Consider the following 21,136-nt stretch of genomic DNA (forward strand, 5'->3'; position numbering starts at 1 on the left):
CTGGGGCTTTCAGACAAGAGGATGGGAGGGGGCTGGCCATCTGCACCTGGAGGCAGCCCGCGAGCTCCTCCCCCTCCCCCCCAGCGCAGAGAAAAGAGCTGGGGGAAGGGGAGGGCCGCTTTTATTCGGACTGAAGGTTGAAACACCCGCCTTCCCCCTCCCCAACACAGAAAAGATGGACCGGGGAGAAGGCAGCTGGCGGAGGGGCGAGGGAGGCAAAGGTGAGGCTGCCTCCGCCCACCCCCCGCCCCTCGCCCCTTTCACTGGCCAGGTCAGCGGGAGACCTGAGGCAGAGGGGAGGGGCTTCCCCTCTAGATGAGTCTGGATCTCCATGATGGCTGCAGGGGTTAAGGCTCTCTCGAAGGTTGGCAGAAATAAATTAATCCCTGGTGTAGGGTTCCTGGGTGCCCACTTTGGAGTGAAGACGGCAGAAGATGGGGGCGTGAAAGGGAGTTCCCTAGCCCCAGGGTTCCTCAGCCCCCAGGGAAGGGAGCTAGGCAAAATGGGGATGCCCAAGTTGGAGGGGGTCCCCAGACCTGGAGCAGAGTGGGAAGGAGGCATCAGACCAGGGGATGGCCCGCTCTGGGGCCGGAATCACAGGATGGAGTCTCTCTGAGGGGTCTGACCAGACGTCGCTCTGGTCAGGAGGCTGCGGGCAGTGGCTATGCCTGGCGACTGGCCCAGTAGCGGTGGTAGGTGTCCTGGAAGAGGTCCCGGCAGGCGATGTGGGCGCGGAGGCGGGCACAGGCTAGGAAAGCCCCTGCCAGCTTGCGGTGCAGGGCATAGGTCTCCTCAGGCGGGGGGCGGAGCCGGTGCCGCAGCAGCACAGGGATGAGAGCCTGCACCCGGCGGGCAGTGTCACCTGCCCCGAAGTCGTAGGGGCCGGGAGTGGCGAAGGGCTCCCCCAGGATCATCACCGCCTCCACGTGGGCGTCAGAGAATGCCTAGGAGCGAAGGAGAGCAGAGGCCCCCAGTACAGTCCTCCACTTACCAGGAAAGGACGCACAGACCTCAATCCCTCAGGGTCTCAAGTATGAACACAAGTGCCACCCCCCGACTCCCCAAAGAGTAATAAGCAGCCTCCACTCCCTCCAGATCCCCTAGGAGACAAGCAGTCCCCTACTCGCAAAAGAAATGGCCCTTCACTTCCTCTCAGAACCTCTGACAGACAAGTAGCCCTCACTTTAGAACAGAGAAGCAGCCTCCAATCCGGACCCCCAGTACCCACTAGCAGCCCCCTACTCCCTCCCCTAGAAAAGTGGCTCCCATTTTCCCAGGGTTCCTGAGTAGCCAAGCAGCCCCCCGTTCCCCCCACTCTCCCCAGAGGGCGTCCCCCCCCAATAGACAAGCAGCCCCCTAGACTTCCCCACACCCTGAGAGTTCCCCCAGTAGAGACAGACAGCTCCGCGCTCCTCCCAGTGGACACCTGCCCCTACTCCTCCAGTGTCTCCTGACCTTGGTTTCAAAGCCTGTGAGGAATCTGAGGTCCCGGGATTTCTGCAGGACCTGGTCTCGGTCTCCGTTGGCTGCAGCCATCACCACCTGGGGGGATGGGCAGAGGGTCAAAGGCCCAGGGCAAGCAAGCCGGGGTTCAAGGAGGGGTCTGCAGCCGGAGCTAGAAGCCTGGCCCTCCCCATACCCACTTTCCTTCTCAGCTCCCTAAGTCCTCTCGCTAGCAGCCTCCCCCTCCTCCCCTTGCCCCCATGTCTCCCTGGAAACTGTCCCAGAGCCTGGGGGTGCAGCTGGTCAGAGGTTCTGCCCACCTCGCTGGGAACACAGCGCCTGCCTGGAAACTACCACAGGGAAACAGCAGAGGAAGATAAATGTGAGGGGCTGTCATGGGTCCAAACCCTCAACTGGATGAGGATGTGACTGCGACCCACAACTGTGGGCGAGGTTGCTCCGGGCCATCTCTGTGACGTCCGTCAATGTCTGTCTCCTGCACTGGATGGGGAGCCCAGAGAGAGCGGGGGTTCTGGTTGGGTGTAGTCCCGTGTGGCACGGGCCGTGGCACCCAGGAGGCCCTTGGTGAACCTTTGTTTAGCAAATCAGTGTGCAGAGCTGAGCACCAGCCATGAGTGCCCATGGGGAGGGCACACGGACAGACAGACAGAAGTGGGAGCCAGCCTGCCTGGGCTTGATCCCAGCTCTGCCACTTGCTGGCTGGGAGACTCTGGGCAAGTCGCCTTGTCTCAGGCCTCTGCTTTCTCCTCTGTGAAGTAGGAACAAGGAAAGTCTCCTCCTCATGGGGTTGCTGGGAAGACAAAGGAGGTGATACCTGTGGAGTATTTAGCACTGTGTCTGCGTGTAGGAAGCGTCGTGAATATTAGGAGCTGCTGTTCTTCTCAAGAGGTGGCTATGAGGGTCCCCACGTCACAGAAGAGGGAGAAGGCTCAGGGCAGAGAATGGCAAGAAGTAGAGCGGGGCGAGCCCTTAGCCGCTGGGGTGCCCTTCCGTGGGAGGAAGGGGAATACAGGATTAACTCTGGCAGCTCTCTTCTGTCTCAGCTGCCCCTGCCCGAGCCTGTCCGGCCATCTGTCAGGCCTGTGGTCCTCGGGGGCCTGTGTGACAGGGCTGTTTTAAACTGGAAAAGGCTGGGGAGACGGGAGGAGGGCCTGGGGGCGGGAGGGCGGCACAAGATGTCCCAGCTACTCAGAAAGACAGGACTCGGCTTTGTGTCTCAAGTAGCCTGCAGAGAGGCCGCAAGGGGCCTGTGTGTGTTGGGGGGAGGATTACCAGCTCCTCCTTCCAGTCCCGATCCCAGGGGTGGCCCCACCATCCTCCAGTCCCCAGGCCAGAGCCCTGGGCCTTGTCCCTCCCCTCCCCTCTCCACAGCCTTCCAGCTCCCAGTCTTTTTTTTTCTTTTTTTTTGAGGAAGATTAGCCCTGCGCTAACTGCTGCCAATCTTCCTCTTTTCGCTGAGGAAGACTGGCCCTGAGCTAACATCCGTGCCCATCTTCCTCAACTTTATACGTGGGACGCCTACCACAGCATGGCTTGCCAAGCGGTGCCATGTCTGCACCTGGGATCCGAACCAGTGAACCCCCGGCCGCCGAAGCAGAATGTGCAAACTTAACCGCTGCGCCACCGGGCCAGCCCCTCAGCTCCCAGTCTTAAAGACCAGTATTCAGAGGGAGTTTTCTAATTCCAACTGTGTCCCTCCTCTGCTCAGATCCCTCCGTGGCTCCCCACGGCACCCGGAGGAAGGACAAGCTGCAAAGAATGGCTTCTAAGACCCACAGTGATTTGGCTCCAGCCTCATCGCTGGCTCCAGCTCCACGGGCCCAGTCAGAACATGAACTTGTTGTTGGTCCTCTAGAACCTTACTAAAGCCGTGTGCCACACAAGGACATTTCAGACATTCAGTCAACGATGGACCGCATGTTCGACAGGCGCCGGTGAGGTTAGTACCACAGAGCCTAGGTGTGCAGTACATTGTACCGTCTGGGTTTGTGTAAGTGCACTCTACGGTGTTTCACGACAAAATCGCCTAACGTTGCATTTCTCAGAATGTGTCCTGTCGTTAAGCAACATGGGACTGTACTCCAGGGGCTGTCCCTGTACAAGTAGCTTTGGCGTCACCTGGGGGTGTGTGAGAAACGCAGCATGTTATGCCTGACTCTAGGCAAAAGCTGCATTTTGACAGCATCATGGAGTGGGGTGTTCGTCGTGTACATTACAGTTTGAGAAGTGCTGCTCTAATGGAATACATCTGCCTCCTCACCTCTGGGCCCTTGCACATGTCATCTGTCTGCCCTCCCAGCCTCTTCCTGATTGGTCTCCTCATCCCTCAGGTCTCCACTCTGATGTCTCCTCCTCCAGGAAGCTCTCCCTCACCCTCTAGGCTGGGCCAGGCTCCTCCTCTGGGCCCCCACAGTCCCCTGGGCTTCCCCATCCCCGCCCTGACCACTCTGGGTCCTTCTTGTCTGTCCTCTTACTGGCCTGTGAGCTCTGTGACAGCGGGGACCTGGGTTGGATGGGTCACTGTTAACCCCAGTGTTGCCTAGAATAGGTGGGAACAGAGGGCTGTCAGAGAAGGTTTGACTTAACTAAATGATTGGAAGACCAGGTCAAATGTCCAATCTCAACAAGTTAATGAGACGGTGTTGTCTGTGGCCTCTGAGACCAATCAAGCCCGGTGGGCAGGATGGACAGTGGGAGGGACGGGCAACATCAGTAAGGAAACACTTCCTGAGGAGAGCGAGGCCCCTATGGAGCAGCCTGCCGGGGAGGATGTGAGCATAAGGCTGGACACCAAGGCCCTGGACAATGTGGGTGTGTGGAGGTGACAGGATGGCCGTCGTGGGCCTTTCTGTGAGGAAAGGGCTGGTCAGGGGTTGGGAGCATGGGCTCTGGACCCAGACTGCCTGAGTTCGAATCCCAGGTCTGCTGTGACCTTGGGCAAGTGAATTAACCTCTCTGAGCCCCAGTTACTTCATCTGTAAAATGGGGCTAAAAATGGTCCTTACCCCATAGAGTTGCTGTGTGGCTTAGATCACACAGCACAGGGACAGCAGTTAGAACAGTGCCTGACATAATATTAAGTGCTTGGTATTTCTTGGCTATTGATATTATTATTACGTATGATTTCTTAATTCCAGATACTGTATTTCTCCTTCTCACCCTTGTCTCAGTGTCTGGCTTGAAGCTCGGCCTCTGAGACCCCAGGGTTGGAGGGACTCACCTCGATGTAATGATCTGTGAATTCAGTTCCAAATTCCCGGCTTGCACCGAAGTCCAGCAGGGTCACCTGGAAATGAGGGATGGGGAAAGGGATGCTAGGAGTCCACCCATGCTCCTCACCGTCTACAGGGGTGGCTAGGGTCCCTCCCTGTCCCCCTCCCCCGCTGCCAGAGTCCCCACCCAGCTGCCTCCAGTCTCCACACTTCCAATCCACCCTCACATGAACCTGAAAGGACCCGGCTTTTATTATTTTGGTCCTAATTATTTTTATAATAACATGTTTTAAGCACGGAAGAAAATCCAGAGAATAATATATGGAAAAGTAAAATGAACAGCCACCAATCCCACCCCTCAGCTTAAAATATAAAACACTGCTAGTCCAGGTGGGGCCTCCCGTGTACCCCAGCCTGATCCTCCCTGCCCCATGTCCCCATCCTCTCTTCCATGGTCCCCACTTTCCTGAAATTATTATTATTAAATTATGATATCCTGAAATTCCCAGGTGTGCATTTCTATATTTTATACATATATGTATACGCATGAACAACATGGGCATACATATTGTACAATACACAGTAATCTTTTTGCCTATTTTAAAACTTCATATAAATGGTATTTATAACGGTTATCCTGCAACTTGTTATCTGTGCCCGACATGGTTTTGCGATTTATTCCATTGCCACGTGCAGTTCCAGCTCGTTCATTCATTTTTCACTGCTGTGTGAAGACTCTGCTGTGTGACTATATCACAATGCATTCATTGGTGGATGGGCATGCTGGGTGTTTCTGGGTTTTGCTGTTAGAAACAGTGCTCGATGAACACACGTGTACGAATTTCTCTAGGGCAGTGAGTTCAAACTCTCGATCACAACCCACAGTAAGAAATACAGACCACGCTGGGTGCCAGTGCTCATGCACATGTAAATGTAAATGTCAAACAAAAGTGTCCCGAAATAATACGGATCCCTCCCATCTGCGACACCCTGCTATTTTCTATTCTATGCCGTTAAAACAAAAATACTGTTGAGACCCAATAAATCGATGTCAGGACTCCTATCACCCCCAGAGTCAGAAAAACACCTACCTCCCTGGGGAATGAGCCTAGGAGAGGATGCAGGGGGTATGTGTACTTGGGGGGAGGGGATGACAAGGGACTGAGGCTGGAGACTCAGATGGGCCACAGCATACTCGGCAAAGGGCTCAGACTTGATCCCGAGGGTGCTGGGGAGCTGTGATGGGGACAGACTGGGTACGTACCACTTTGAGAGCCATTTGGCAACCATGCACACTGAGAGTCTTGCCGTCCAAAGTTTCGCCCCAGGCCTGTGGACACCCTGTGTCCTTGGCTGGGAACACTCTTCCCTGCTCTTTGGATGGCTGTCCCTTCTCACACTTCTGGTTTCAGCTCTAATGGCACTTCCTTTAAGAAGCCTTCCTTGATCCCCCTCTGCCACCTGGGCTGGGTGGGCCACTTTCCCTGGCTCCCCACAACCCCCTCCACCTCCCCGATCACTGCCCACTCTGGCCTGGGCCTCCCCATCATGGGCCTAACGCCTCTAGGTCATCACTGTCTGGTCACGGGTCCCCCTGTTGGACAGGGAACTCAGAAGGCGAGGATCAGAGATGTCTTGTCATCGCTGTCAAGAGGCAGACAGTGGGTGCTTGGTGTGCTCTAAAGGAAGGACAAGTGTGGTAGTGGTGACTGACTGCCTTCCAAAAGTTGTGCTCCGTCTTCTATACTGTCACACTGCCAGTAGGAAGCCACTGCCTAGCCAAGGACTCCATTTCCCAGCATCCCTTGCCCCTAGACAGGCCATGTGACCAGTTCTCACCAACAGAATGGTAAAGGGAATGGCCAAGGCAGTTAGGCAGGGGGTTACCTTCTCAGCCTCTCTTTCCCCTCCCACTGGAAGCAGAGCATTGCCAGGCCTAGGGGCTGACACAATCAGAGAAGGGAAGGAGCCTGGGTCCCTGAATCACCATGTGCAGAAGGACCACCCCAGCCTGTTGCGAGGGTAATAAACTACTATTGCATTGAGCTACTGAACTATCAGGAAATATTTCTTACAATAGCTAATGTACCCTGACATACATCACAAGGAACCGACCTGGTGGCTGGAGGCATCATACAGGAAGTTGGCCCAGTTGGGGTCCGTCTGCATGAATCGGAACTCAAACAGCTCCCGCAGACACAGCCTCAGGAGCTGGAAGCAAATCTGGGGCAGGGAGAAGGAGGAACAGACACCTTAGAGTGACCCGCCCCTGTAAAGCTCTCTCTGGCCTGGAGAAGGACCGTGGGTATGGCCAGCCCTGCCCTGGGCAGCACCCTACCTACTGTCCCACAAGACCATGTACCTGGTTCCGGATGTCCTGGCTCAGGCCCTGGCACTGGTCCAGGGGCACCCCTCCGGCCAGCTCCATGCCCAGCACCCGCGTCGTGCACAGCTCCTTAATCACAGCCGGCACCCGGAAGAAGGGGTCATCCGCCAACAGCTGCCTGAGACAAGAGACAAGAGAGGGGAGGGGAGGAGACTTTGTACTTCAGGCCCCTGTGGCCCAGCTCGAGGCCTCCCCCTCTGAGAAGTCCTCCATGAACGGCCGATGTCTTGCCTTCCCTCCTGCCCTCCTCTTGCTTCTGTCTGCCCTGAGTGATGGCCAAGACCTGGCTGGACTGACATGCACTCAGACATGTCACTCACTCATTCCGCAAATATCTCCACAGCACCCACTCTGCCTGCCCCTAAGCGGGGTGCTACTGGAGACCCAGCTGCCACTTTCCCACTAGAAACACTGGTATGACTTCCGGTTGTCCCAGTGTGAGCTCAATGTATTTAGCTTGCTGATCATTACTTATTCATCAACTCATTAATCAATCCATCCAAAAAACAGTCACTGATATAAAAATCTGAGTCCATAGTGGTACTCATTGGTCACTCCGTGGAGTCACTGGTTCATAAGGGGAAAGCGTCCCTCTCGGTCTTGGTCCCTGTGCTGGACAATGGGCAGAGCAGCAGAGGAGTGTGGGTCTGCCCACCACACACACGGGAGACCACACTCTCACAAACAAACAGACCGATCAGAGATTGAGATGAGTGTGTCAGGGTAAGATTGGGGAGGCAAAGAGTATGAGCGTGGCCTGTGGCTGGCGATCTGTGGGATGGGTGGAGCAGAGCAGTGGGGAGCAGGGAGACGGGGAGGGGCCAGGGGAATGATCTGGGCTTTATCCTAAGGGCACTAGGAAATCCTGTGTGTGTGTTGGGGGGGTGTCTCAGAGACCCCCAGGGAGTGCTCTGGCCCAGCCCACCTCGCACCCTCTTCCTCAACATCTTGCTTCCTTCGGGACTCGTATTTTTGTCCTCGTTTATAAATCTCTGATTTTGAACCACTCCTCATGGGCCAGGCCCTGTGCTAAGCATTTAACCAGCACAATTCCCTTTTATCCTCACTCTCCTAGAAGGAGGTTACCCTTCCGAGGCCACTGTGCAGAGTGAGGCCACCCAGCCTGTGAGGGGCTGACCCGAGACTGGATCCCACATCTGAGGCCAGGGCCCATGCCCCTAACCACTGCTTCTACTGCCCTTTCTCTCGCTCCATTGTCTACAGAGCTTGGCTCAATAAATGTGTGGGCCGCACTCCATGCTGTGGTCTAATGAATTGCTGCCCATCACGATGCTTCTAAGATACAGCCGCATTGTTCTCCGTATCTGTCATTCATTCCTTTTCACTGCTGTATGACAGTCCACTGATGAATATGCCATCATTTATTTATCCACCCTGTGGGCTGAATTTGATAGATCTGAGTTGTTTCCAGTTTGGGGCCATTGCTGGGGCTGAGCATCCTGGAACAGTCTGATGGTGTCTACTGGTGTCAGGGTCCCTAGAGGAGTTAGCAAGGATGACTGTTGGGATGTAGGTGAATATCAAGCCTTGATGATGCCAGACTGTTCTCCAAAATGCTTCGATCAATTTCTCCTTCTGCCCGTGGTGCACAGGGAGGCCCTGGAACCCTCTTCTCTCCAACTCCTGACAGTGACACCGCTTCATCTTTGTCAGTATCTCCTTGTGCAGTTAAGTGCCTGTTGACAAGTCCGTCTCCCCCATCAGATGGCAGGGCTTATGTGCCCCATTCGAAAGAGGAGGAAACTGACACGGAGAGGACGTGACCTGCCCAAGTTCCCAGAGGACCCAGGGGGTAAATGAAGTAATGAGTGAAGGGACGGATGGATGAACAAATGAAAGAAGAGACAAGAGTTTGCCAGCCCCACCCCAGGGCTCCAGCTGCCAGAGGCTGTGGGGGCATCCACCTCCCGTTCATCCAGGGAGGGGAGCTGGAGGGACCAGGTCCTTGAGGGGCCTGCAGGGGGCTCAGCTCACCTGAAGTTCTGGGCACAAGCCGCTTCCCGACGGTAGTCACACTCCCAAGCCAGCTCCTGCTGCAAGACCTGCAGGCTCTGTTCAGCAAACAGGCCTGAGGGGGCGGTGGAGGCAGCCACATCAGCCAGGGAACGCCACAGCCTGTCCCCTCCACCTCCTGCCCAACCCCTCAGGCTCCTAGTCATGACGATTGTGTTACTGGTGTCTCCTCCTCTCCGTCTTGCTGTCCCTCACAGCTTCTGCTATGTGCCTTTTACCTGCATCGTCTGTCCACACACTTCTGCTCTTCTGAAGCCCCTCTCCTGGGGTCTGTCTCTCTCACAGGCACATACAACAGTCCCGCGAGGCATCTCTTTCATAGTCACACATGCCACCTCCTCGGTCTCTTTTCCCTACTGTCTCTCGCACACTGCTCTCTGCCTCTTAATCTTACTTCTAGGCCTGCCTCTCTGTCTCTCCCTCTCGCTCACACACACACCCTGCTCCATCGTCTCCAGGCGCTTTCTCACATGCTGTAGCACAAACACGAGGGCTCGCTTACCCTGCCTTCCTGTGTCTGTGGCTCTTTTTTGCACCTGCTGTCCCCCTTTGCACATCCTCTGTGTGTCTGTTTCTCGATTTTGGTCTGGGCGTCCGTCTCTCTGTTGCAATCTCTAGTTTGTCTTTTTCTCACACGTTCCTACTCTCTGGGCTCTCCCTGCTTGGTGTCCCTTCTTTCTGTCTCAAACGCACAGACCTACACATTCGCTCACACACACGGCACACCCTGCCCCGAGCCGGCTGCCCTCCCTCCGGTCCAGCCCCTCTCTTCGGGATATCCCGCCCACACTCAGGGGTGGAGCGGGCGCCTCACCCTCCGGCAGGGCCACGCTCATCTTGAGCACCGCCAGCAGGTTCTGCACGTCGCTCTGAATGCTCTGGGCAACACCTGGGTACTGCGAGGGAGGAAGGGCCGGAGGGTGGGAGTCACTCCTCTGAAACAGCAGGGTGCCCACCCCTGCTCCTGCCCCGCCTCCCCTCTCACCTGGATCTTCACGGCGACCTCTGTCCCGTCCCTCAGCAGGCCCTGGTGCACCTGCCCGATTGACGCAGCGGCAAAAGGCACCTCCTCCAAAGAGGCCACCTTGGCCTGCCAGTCTGTGCCGAGCTCCTCCTCGAGAACTCTCTGTGGAGGGTGATTGTGACAACTGTCATCATGGTGAAGGGCAGCTGAGTTTACTCCCTGGGCTGAGCGCTTTGCGTATTAATAACCCCACTCACCACACACTGGGCCCTGGGCTAAGCTCTTGGCTACTATCCCACTTTACAGACGAGGAAACTGAGGCTCAGAGAGAAGTCTCTTGGCCAAGGTGACGAGCCAGGCGCTGGCAAACTGGGAGGCCCAGCGTGAGCCTGTACTCCTGAGGCTCTGCGGGCTGTTGTGGGGACTGCTATCATGTATAGTGAAGACTGATAATAATCCTTCATTATACTCATATATTGTATTATTAACTCAAAGTTAATGTGATAAAGAAGAGCTGACGATTACAGAGGGCCTCCTGTGGGCTGGGTCCGTTCCAGAGTGGCTCAGCAAGGGGCAGTAATTACCCAGAGTCGCATGGTGAGTAAGCAGAACAGAGATCAGAAGAAAGGCAGGGGCTGGCCCGGTGGCGCAGCGGTTAAGTGCGCACGTTCCACTTTGGCCACCCGGGGTTCGCCGGTTCAGATCCCGGGTGCAGACATGGCACTGCTTGGCAAGCCATGCTGTGGTAGGCATCCCACATATAAAGCAGAGGAAGATGGGCACGGGTGTTAGCTCAGGGCCAACCTTCCTCAGCAAAAAGAGGAGAATTGGTGGCAGATGTTAGCTCAGGGCTAATCTTCCTCAAAAAAAATTAAAAATTAAAAAATAAAAAGAAGGCAGGCAGGCGGCTGGACTCTGGATTCTACACCCTCACCCAGTTATTAGAAGAACAGCTCATGTCTTGGGCACTTACTCAGTGCCAGGCGCTGTGCCAACCTATTTACAGACATGATGTCCTTTAATTACAAAACCAGTAATAATAATAGCAAAAACTCGCACGTCACTCATGGTGTGTCAGAAACCCTTCTAAGTGCTTTCCATATACTAATTTACGTGACCCTAGGATGTCGGTGATGCAATCACCATTGCCACTTCACAGATGAGGTAACTGAGGCACAGAGAGGTCAGGCCACATGTCTGAGATCACACAGGGAGTAAGCAGCAGAGCCAGGGTTTGAACTCACGGAGTCTGGCCCCTAACCACTGCACATCACTGCCTCTTTATCAGCCGTGACAGAGCCCTGAGCCTGCCAGGGACTGGACTGAGCACCCTGCACCATTCTCTCAGTTAATCAACACAACACTCCTCTGAGATGTGAGCTTTAGTGATCCCCATTTTATAGATGGGGAAACTGAGACTAGAGTCAGACGAGGAGTCGAGCAATGAAGCCAGGAGGCTCAGGCAGGTGGAGCACGCCTCCCCGGCCAGCCTCGACCCGGCGGGCACTCACCAGCATCTGCCAGCGGGGCATGAAGTCGGCGCTCTGGCGGACCCGCTCAAAGATGCGCTGCAGCTGGGGGCTGATGAAGCTGTTGTCTTGGGAGACAGCAGGACAAGGGAAGCAGTGAGCGAGGAGCCAAGGAGGGGCCCCTGTGGGAGTATCTGAAGTCGGGGCTTGTTGATGGGTGGGGTCGGGGAGAAGTGAGGCCAGGGGTCAGGAGTCGAGGGTCATGCTGTACCCTGGATGCTGAGCATTTGGCCAATCTTGAGGGCGGCCCCTCGAACTGTACACAAGGTCTGCACAACCCGCTCGGCGTTGGCCTCCGTCAGCAAAGGGCTGGAGCCTGGCCGGGAGCTGCCTTCTGGGGTGGAGAGAATGATCATTCGTATGACAACCACAAAAATAATCATTATGACACCATAGCGCCACTGCACACCCACTCGAATGGCTAAAATGAAAAAGACAATACCAAGTGTGGGCAGAGATATGGAGCAGCCTGAATGCCAACACTGCTGATGAGAGAGCCAGTCATGGCACAGGCCCTTTGGAAGACAGTTGGGAAGTTTCTAGTAAAGCACACACCTACACCTGAGGCAATTCTGCCCTAGGTCTATACCCAAGAGAAACATATAAATGTGTCCACGGACAGATCTTCCAGGAAGGTTCCTGGCAGCACTATTTGTAACAGTCCCAAACTGGAAATAACCCAAATGACCATCAACAGAATGAACAAAGGAATTGTGGAACAGTCACAGAGTGACGACTACAGTAATGAATAAACAACCCACGTCTACTCAGAGCAACGTGGATGCATCTCTCAACAGGATGTTGGGCAGAAGAAGCCAGACACAGACGAGAATACAATGCCTGATTACATTGGTGTAAAGAGAAGAACAGGAAAAACAAATCTCGCGGGTCAGAAGCCGGGATAGTGGTTACCCTTGGTGAGGGGAGTGGCCAGGACGGGGCGTGAGGGGGGCTTCTGGAGACCCAGGGCAGTGATTCTCAAAATGTGGACCGCGGTCCCCTGAGGGTCCCCGAGACCCTTCAGGAGGGTCTGTGAGGTCAAAACTATTTTCATAATAATATTAATACGTTATTTGCCCTTTTTGACTCTCATTCTCCCACACACGTTCAGTGGAGTTTCCCCGAAGCTCCATGACCTGTGATGATGTCATTGCTGACGGCCGAGGGAATATGTGTGTATATTCCTGTGTTTTAAAAATTTCTCAGTTTTAATCTCTAATATAGTAAATATCCGTAAACTATAACCCACATAAACAAGCTCTTGCGAGCCCTCATTCTATGTTTTAACAGCTTTCTTGAGCTATAATTCACATACCATTTAATTCACCCATTTAAGCTGTACAGTTCAATGGCTTCTAGTATATTCAGTTTTCCAGCTATTGCTACAACCAATTTTGGAAGATTTTCATCACCCCAAAAATAAACCCCATACCTATTAGCAGTCACCCCCCCATTTCTCCCAACTCCCTCCCCGTGAGCTCCTGGAAACCATTAATCTACTTCCTGTCTCTATAGATTTCCCTCTTCTGGACATTTCATATAAATGGAATCACACAGTATGTGGCCTCCTGTGTCTGGCTTCTTTCACTTAGGACAATGTTTTCAAGCGTCATCCACATTGTAGCTAGGATCAGTACTTCATCCCTTTTGATGGCCGAACGATGTCCCATTGTATGGATATCACACATTTTGTTTATCGAGTCCTCAGTTTTAACAGTGTGCAGGGATCCTGAGGCCAAAACGTTTGAGAACTGCTGTTCTAGGGTTTCTTGATCTGGGTGCACAGACGTGTCCACTTTGTGAAAATGAACCAAGCTGAATGCTTATGTTATGTGCACAGTTCTATATGCAAATTATATTCTTATTCGGTAAATCGTTTATTAAGCTCTTATTTATTTTATAAAAAACTTACTGAGCTCTTTACTGAGGGCTCACCCTGTGCCAGGCAGAATTGTAAGTGTCTCTGTGGATTCTCTGGCTGAATCCTCACAATCATCCCAAGATGTGAGAACTACCAATGCCTTAATTTTTGAGGTGAGGAAGCAAGAGATTCAGAGAGGTACAGTGCCTGGCCCTGGGTCACACAGCACAGGTGGAGCAGGGTGGAGACTCAGGTTGTGGACTCAGCTTAATCTTCCACCTACCCTTAACTTGTTTTTCTTTTTTTTTTGAGGAAGATTAGCCCTGAGCTAACATCTGCCGGCAATCCTCCTCTTTTTGCTGAGGAAGACTGGCCCTGAGCTAACATTCGTGCCTATCTTCCTCTACTTTATTTGTGGGATGCCTACCACAGCATGGCTTGCCAAGCAGTGCCATGTCTGCACCCGGGATCCGAACCGGCGAACCCCGGGTCGCTGAAGCGGAATGTGCGAACTTAACTGCTGCCCCACCGGGCCAGCCTTACCCTTAACTTTTTATTTTGAAAAAAATGAAAACAGACAGAAAACTTGCACACATAGTATCATGAACACCCGCACGTTTGACTCATCATTTTAACAGTCTCATCTTCTTTTTCTGTTTGTGAACCCAAACACTTACCACTATTTTTTGCTCATCCATTTGCATGTAGTTGTACTTGACCTGTGCTAATAAGGCTATTCTCTACACAATCCCAGGGCCGTAATCACACCTAAGAAAATTAACACTACGGGGCGGGCCCCGTGGCCAAGTGGTTAAGTTCGAGCGCTCTGCTTCGGTGGCCCAGGGTTACGCCAGCTCAGATCCTGGGCGCGGACACGGCACTGCTCATCAGGCCATGCTGAGGCGGCATCCCACATGCCACAACTAGAAGGACCCACAACTAAAAATATACAACTATGTACCGGGGGGCTTTGGGGAGAAAAAAGGAAAAATAAAATCTTTAAAAAAAAAAAAAGAAAGAAAATTCACACTGAATCTCTAATATCTACTATCCGGTCCGTATTCAGATTTTGCCAGTTGTCCCTGAGAGTTTTTTATACTTATTTTTTTCAAACTAACATCCAATCATGGTTCACACATTCCATTTGTCAGTTATGATCTCTTTTTAATCTCGACTCTCCACCCCCAGTTTTGTTTCAAGACTCTGACTTGTTGGGGAATTCTGCCCACAAACGCTGATCTCTACTCATCTCCTTCCATCCCTGTTGTACACAGAACCCAGTGGCACTCCTGTTTTCAGCTTCCCTCTCCTGCTCCGAGTTAGGAACTAAACGCCCCATGGCTTAAATCTTTTTCTCACGTGATACGCTTCTACCCATCACAGCCCTGATGGTGGCTTCACCCTGTTCTGAGCATTTCGCAATGACCCAAGGGGTGGATATATTATCATCACCTCCATTTTCCAGACGAGGAAACTGGGGCTCCAAGAGGTGAAGCCACTTGCCCCAGGTCACACAGCAAGGCCACTGTGGCTCACTCACCTGATTGTCGATGTCCTCCTGGCAGGGACTTCTTAGCCACCTCAGCCAGCGCTCCAAGTCCCAAGCCCACAGCCAGTCCTGGGGAGTGAGAGAGCAGCCTGAGTGCCCGCTTGCCCGAGCGTTCCCCAGACCCTCTCTGCTCTCTCAGTCTCTTTCTAAGCACCCTTGTCTCCCACCTCTTTGTTGCCAGCTCTCTGTCCTCCGCTCAACCTCTGACTCCCTCCCTCCCTGCTTGGGCTTCCCTCCAAGGTGAGGCCACCTATTTCTCGATCCGTCTCTCCACGTCTCTGTCTCCCATGTCAGCAGTTCTCACCCCTGGCTGCACATCTGAGTCATGTGAGGTGTTTTGGTAAATACGATGGTCAGGCCCTGCTACAGAGCTTCTGATTCAAATGGCATGAGATGAGGCCTTGGAATTCGCTGTTATTTTTAAGCATCCCAGATGATTCTAGTGTGTAGCCAAGGGTAAGAAGGCCTCAAAATAATCCCCCTGGGTCTCCCCGTCATCCTAGGACTCCTGTTTCTCTGTCCACACCTCCTCCTCTTCATGCTCTCCTCTCCCTTTCTAAATCAGTTACTTCTCTCTCTCTCCCCTTCGCTCCACTTGGCACGTCTGTCTAGGCCTCTTTCTCTCTGTTCTCCCTTTTGATGTTATCTCTCCAGCTCTGATTCCCTCTGCCCCCTCTGTCTCCTTGTCTCCAAAGACATCTAGAGTCTCTCTGTCGTTTTCACTGTTACCACCTCCGTAAATTACCGTAGCTGGCATTTTCTGAGCACTTCCTACCTGGCAGGAACCATTCCTAGTGCCTCATATGCATTAACTCATTTTGTCCTCACACCCTCATGAGAAAAGTTTTACAGGAAAACTTCCGTTTTACAGAAAAGGAAATTGAGGCTCAGAGAATAACTCGTCCAGAGTCACAAAGTGAGGACACAGCAGAATCATTCCTTGAAACTTGGGCAGCCTGGTATCACAGATCTAACCAGGGCATTCCACTCCTTCTTTATACTGTGAAATGGTATGTTTAAAACTTGAACCGTGACCCACAGTAAAGAAGTCATTTGCATTATAACCGGTAGAGACCAATGTACGTACAATATTTCATGAAATAAGACTTTCCCTTACTCTGCAGGGGCACTCATATTTTCCATTTTATTCTTTTTCATGCTGGTTGCAACCCACTAAATTATTTCATGCAGATTGTGACCTGAAGTTTGATCATTCCTGTTGCGTGACCTGGCGTCAAGTCCCTTCACCTCCCTTAGCCTCTATCTCCTCATCTACAGAATGGAAATAAACACTCATCGAGTCAGTGCAGAGATCACATGTGCTTGAGGCCTTGTACATTCCACGTTCTCAAAAAATGTTAAGTTCCTCTCTGTTCCTCTTGGTTTTGCAGGCCTTTGCCTTCCTTCTCTTTCCATCTCTCCCTCCCTTCTCTGTCTCTGATTCACCCTCTCCCTTGCTTCATTCGGTAAATGTTGCCTCCTCTGATCTGGGTCACATCTCCCCGGCGCACACCTACCCCCAAAGTTGGCCAAGCGGCTGATGCGGGAGGCGGGCACCTTGCGTTCTCGAGAGCGATCACTCAGCTGGGAAATGGGGAAAAGGTGTGAGGGCGGGAAGGTGGGCATAGCGCCCAGGGAGTCCAACCAACGTGCCTCCACACCATTCCCCAAGCTCAGGAGGCCAGCTGCCTTCAGGCAGTGTTGCTGGGTGAGTGGGGGGCAATGATACCTGGGGCCGGGGTGTCTTCCTGATCCGGGCCTCCCGTGCCCGGCGAATGTCTTCCTCACCCAGACCTCTGCCTGGCCCATCCTGATGAAGCTTTTGGGCCCAAGAACCCCCACATGGCCCCTGCAAGAGACATGGACACTGGTAAGGAGTGGAGGACACGAGTGTGCCTGACCCTTTTGGACCCTCCCTCTCATTTTACTCCCTGAAGGCTCCCTCAGCCTCTTGCCCTGGGAGACCACTCCCCAGCCTCTTACCCACCAGTGGGGCCCAGGCCTCGGGGCCCCACAAGGCAGACCAACAGTCCGACCCAGCTGTCCACAGGTCCCCCGCAGGAGGCCCCCCACCTCCAGCCACATCGCCTGGGGGAGAAGAGGAGGGATTTTTCCGGTGGGAGTTGTGGGATTTCCCCTCCAGGCTTTGCCCCAGTCTTTGCCAAGCCCTCACATTCCTCCGCGTACACCCTAAACTAAGACCCCCACCCATCAGACGTCCCCCTCGGTTAATAGGCCCCCAGTTTCTCCTGGTTCCCTCTCTCGTTGCTAGAAACCCACAGCTCTTCCTGCGCGCCTCCCTAAACCCACTTTCCCCCTGTCCCGCGCCTCCCCCGTGCCTAGACACCCACAGATCCTCCAGGGCTACCTCTTCGCTTCTCTGGGAGCCCCCCCTCATTGCTAGGCACCGCCTTCCCCTCTGTTGCTAGGCACCCACAATTCCTCCCGTGTCCCCCCCGACCCGGTTACTGGGCACCTCCCCCCGTTGCTAAGCACCCACTGCTCCCGGGCTCCGGATCCGCTACGCTCGAAGGCCTCTTGCGCTTCCGGGAGTTCCCGCAAGCCCGCCCCCTCCGGTCAGCCAGCCAATGGCGGAGCAGCAGCTCTCTGACTGGCACGAAGCACGCCCAGCCGTGCGCGAGGGGACGGGGCCGGGGGCGGGGTCTAAGGGTGGGCTTTGAGGCCTGCTGGGGATTTTGCCGGGGCAGGCGGGAGCGCTCACGTGCCTTTTTACGCCCTTCCCCTCGGCTCAGGGGTCTTTGTACGCTGGGGGACCTTTCTGTTCCGCACACTGTCTTTTTTACAAACCCCCCCCCCGCCCCCGCCCCTAACGAAGTTCACACCTCTCCTTGCGCGAACATCTTGCTAACCTCCCTTCTTTTTTTTTTTTTTAAAGCTTTTATTTTTTTCCTTTTTCTCCCCAAAGCCCCTGGGTACATAGTTGTGTATTTTTAGTTGTGGGTCCTTCTCGTTGTGGCATGTGGAATGCCGCCTCAGCCTGGCCTGATGGGCTATGCCATGTCTGTCCCCAGGATCCGAACCGATGAACCCAGGCCACGGAAGCGGGGCGCGACAACTTAACCACTAGGCCACTGGCCGGCAGGTCCCCCACCAACCTCCCTTCTTATTTTTACCCCCAACAGGCTCAACATCCCTCCTTGGAACACACATCTTCCCAGCAAACATTTCCCTTGCACATGGAACCCCTCCACTTTACACAGCCATCCTCTGCTTCAAACACCCACAGCCGGGCACCCAGCCTCTCCCCTTGCACACATCGACCCCCTGCCTTGCTCTCCAACTGTCGCTCCCACACCCTCGACTCTCCCGTGTACCTAACCCCCCTCGCACTCAGCCCCTCGCACACTGGGCCCCTGTTCCGTCGTACACTCTGCTCTCTCTGCTCCCCGCCCACCTGCAGGATGGTGTGAGTGGGAGCCCTCTGTTTCCTGTTGGCCTGACATTTCCCAGAACACACTCAGCCAAGATTCCCAATGCTGAGTCAGGAGCCTTGGCATCCCAGAAAAACAGCTTCCAGCCCATCTGGGTGTGTGTGTATAGTGGGGGATAGGCTTAAAGCCTGCTCCCCCCACAGCAGGCTGACTCACCCCTCTTCTCACAGTCTGGAACAGAAGCAGCTGGCTGGGGCATCTCTCCCACCCCTGGGAGAGGGAGGGATGTGACGCTTCCCCCACCCCTCTCTAACCCCCTTTGTCAGGAGTCAGACCTCCCTGTCTCTGTCCCTGTGCTGTGTGACCTCAGAAAAGCCTCAACCCTTTTTGGACCTCAGCTTCCCAACCTGTATGATACATTACGGGGTCCCTGCTATGCCTCTCATTGGTCTGTGAAAAGATGACTCATTTTAGAGCCCTGGGCCTGTGCCCAATGCCCCTCTCCCAGGTGACTCAATTTCAAGACAGAAACCACCCCCTGTCTCCCTCCAGACATAAAGGTCTGACTCAGGAGCTGCGTGACAGCTCACCCTTGGGGGCAAATCTATATAAAAAGCACCTATGACAATAACTAACTCTACCGGACTGTGGCTGATGGTGCCAAACCTAGCGCCACTGCTTCACAAACAGGAGGTCATATCAGATAGCCTGGTGGCTAAAGGCTGACAGACTTCTGAGCCTCAGTGTCTCCATCTGTAAAAGGGGGACAGTGGCATTGCCTCTTGCTCAGTGTTGGTGAGAGAGAGATGCAGTTAAACAGTGTCTGTAAAGAGACTGGCACAGGGCCTGGTTCAGAACAAGAGCTCTATACATGGGAGAAATTGCTTACCGAAAAAAAGTCATTCTTGTCAAAATTCCTATTAACCACTTACCATGTGCTTTTCTAGACACTGGGGACACAGCAAGGAACAACACAGGCAAAAATCTTCGTCCTCTTGGTGCTGGCTTCTTGTGAGGGGCACAATATACAAAATAAAATAACTCTATTTAATAAGGTGACATGTGTTAAATAGAAAAACCAGGGAAGGGGGGCAGGAAGTGGAGTGAAGTTTGTGAGTTGAAATAGTGTGGTCAGAGAAGGCCTTACTGAGGAGGTGATGTTTGAGTAAAGACTTGAAGGAGGTGAAGGAGAGAGCTATTGGAATATCTGAGGGAAGAATGTTCCAGGCAGAGGGAATAACCAGTACAAAGGCCCTGTGGTGGAAGATAGCTCAGAGAAACAGGAGAGAAGCCAATGGGCAGAGTGAATGAGGGGAAAAGAGAGAGGAGAAGAGGTTGAGAGTTAACTGGAGCCAGATCACAGAGGGTAGAGTGAGTCATGGTGAAGACTGTGGCTTTTGCCCTGAGTGGGACGGGAACTGATGAGGATCAAGGCTGCTCCAGGGAGAGAAGCCCAAGGTGTCCTGCCCTACATACTGATCTGTATCATCTTCCAGGAAGCATAGGACGTCCTGACTTAATCCGATCTGATTCTTATCTAAAGTTACCAGACCCCACCTGCACTGATACCATTTTAATGATTTTTTTCATGATCTTTCCTTTGTCTTGTACAGAAATAACTCACATACCTATGCCTTATAAATTTAGCTCTAACCCTCAACACATTGCAGCTCTTACTGCCCATGGGTCCTGTCCCCATGCAATTCCATACTATTCTCTGAATAAAAGAGCACTACTGCCAAACCTTGAGAGTCCAAGAAATCTTTCTTTCGACTCCTTGACTCACCCAGCCCCCATCAGGAAGCATGGAGGGTTCTGAGCAGAGGAGGGACATGATCTGATTTAGAGAAAATACTCCTACTTCCGGCTCTTCCTCCAATACCCCCAGCCTCAAAAGCAAGTTAGACCACCCCAAAAGCCCAGACGATGGGTTGGGTGGGCCTGGGTTCAAATGTATACAACTTAGATGCGTGACCTTGACCTCACTGCTTTGCCTTTCTGTGCAATGGGGATGGTGATCCCTACTTTACAACATTTGGGGTATAAAGTGGCAAGTATAGCGCTGGCACAAAGCAAGTGCACTAATGTCAATGCTATAAATAAATAAAAATTCCCATAACAACCCTGTGAAAAATTTATCATCGCTATCCCCCTTTTACACATGAGGAAACTGAGGCCAAGAGGAAACAGTCTGTTGGGAAAGATCATCCCAGAAGTGAGTGTTGGAGCCAGGATTTGAAACCAAGCATCTTAGCCTCAGAATTAAGGCCCTGGCTTTGCCTTTCATCTAACCTCCCTTTGACCTTGAGAGAAATTCTTTCGTTGTTCTAGGCCATTTCCCTCTTAGTAAAAGGGCTTGGCTTTTGTGGCATTGAACACATTTTCTCGAAACAAAATATTGTGTTTCCTCATTTTACAGGTGAGAACATTCAGCCTGGGGCAAGGGGGTAGGGAGCATAAATCATTCGCTGAAGGTAACACAGCTAGGAAGTGGCAGAGGCGGGTCTCGAACCACGTCCTTGGAATTCCCGAGTCTTTGAAAGTCAGTCCCTGCCCTGGGAGAAGAATGGGCGCGCTGCTGGACTGGTCACCGAAGGCTGTAGAGAGGCTAAACTGGTCACTCGAAGGTGTAGAGGAAGGATGGATTGGTTGCGGGAGGCTAGGAAACGGCCTTACCAGCCCGCGACCCGGAGCCCGGCGCCACAGACCCAGCCTGCAGCAGCGACCGGCGCTCCGAGCCCACCC

The 21,136-nt window shown here is 53.3% G+C and overlaps 1 protein-coding gene across 11 annotated transcripts; it reads right to left on the bottom strand.

Annotated features, from left to right (window-relative positions):
- Nucleotides 1-104: 104 nt before the first annotated feature.
- COQ8B (coenzyme Q8B) lies at nt 105-21,126 on the bottom strand. 11 transcript variants are annotated; one of them, XM_070224468.1, is made up of 16 exons: nt 21,068-21,126; nt 19,324-19,399; nt 16,983-17,087; nt 16,729-16,848; nt 16,517-16,583; nt 14,991-15,068; nt 11,801-11,923; nt 11,572-11,657; nt 10,082-10,222; nt 9,911-9,992; nt 9,058-9,151; nt 7,039-7,180; nt 6,792-6,899; nt 4,685-4,750; nt 1,456-1,542; nt 105-944 (listed from the first exon to the last, which is right to left on the bottom strand). In XM_070224468.1, exons 2-16 carry the CDS (start codon nt 19,324-19,326, stop codon nt 663-665), a joined length of 1,584 nt encoding a protein of 527 aa, XP_070080569.1. In that variant the 5' UTR covers nt 19,327-19,399; nt 21,068-21,126; the 3' UTR covers nt 105-662. The 11 variants fall into 11 exon arrangements, with proteins under 11 accessions (XP_070080569.1, XP_070080575.1, XP_070080571.1 ...); XM_070224474.1 differs by having other exon boundaries at nt 19,324-19,396; nt 21,068-21,121; XM_070224470.1 differs by lacking the exons at nt 19,324-19,399; nt 21,068-21,126 and adding an exon at nt 18,415-18,629.
- Nucleotides 21,127-21,136: the final 10 nt, after the last annotated feature.

This window comes from Equus caballus, chromosome 10 (assembly GCF_041296265.1).
Source record: "Equus caballus isolate H_3958 breed thoroughbred chromosome 10, TB-T2T, whole genome shotgun sequence".
NCBI classification, from domain to species: domain Eukaryota; kingdom Metazoa; phylum Chordata; class Mammalia; order Perissodactyla; family Equidae; genus Equus; species Equus caballus.

Coding starts and splice junctions, on each gene's coding strand:
- COQ8B (XM_001499251.7), bottom strand. CDS start 17,397: ATGAGGGGGGGCTCCCAGAGAAGCGAAGAG. Junction 17,088..17,367: donor GCTCCCAGAGAAGCGAAGAG/GTAGCCCTGGAG, acceptor CTTCTCCCCCAG/GCGATGTGGCTGGAGGTGGG. Junction 945..1,455: donor TCACAGGCTTTGAAACCAAG/GTCAGGAGACAC, acceptor CTTCGCTCCTAG/GCATTCTCTGACGCCCACGT.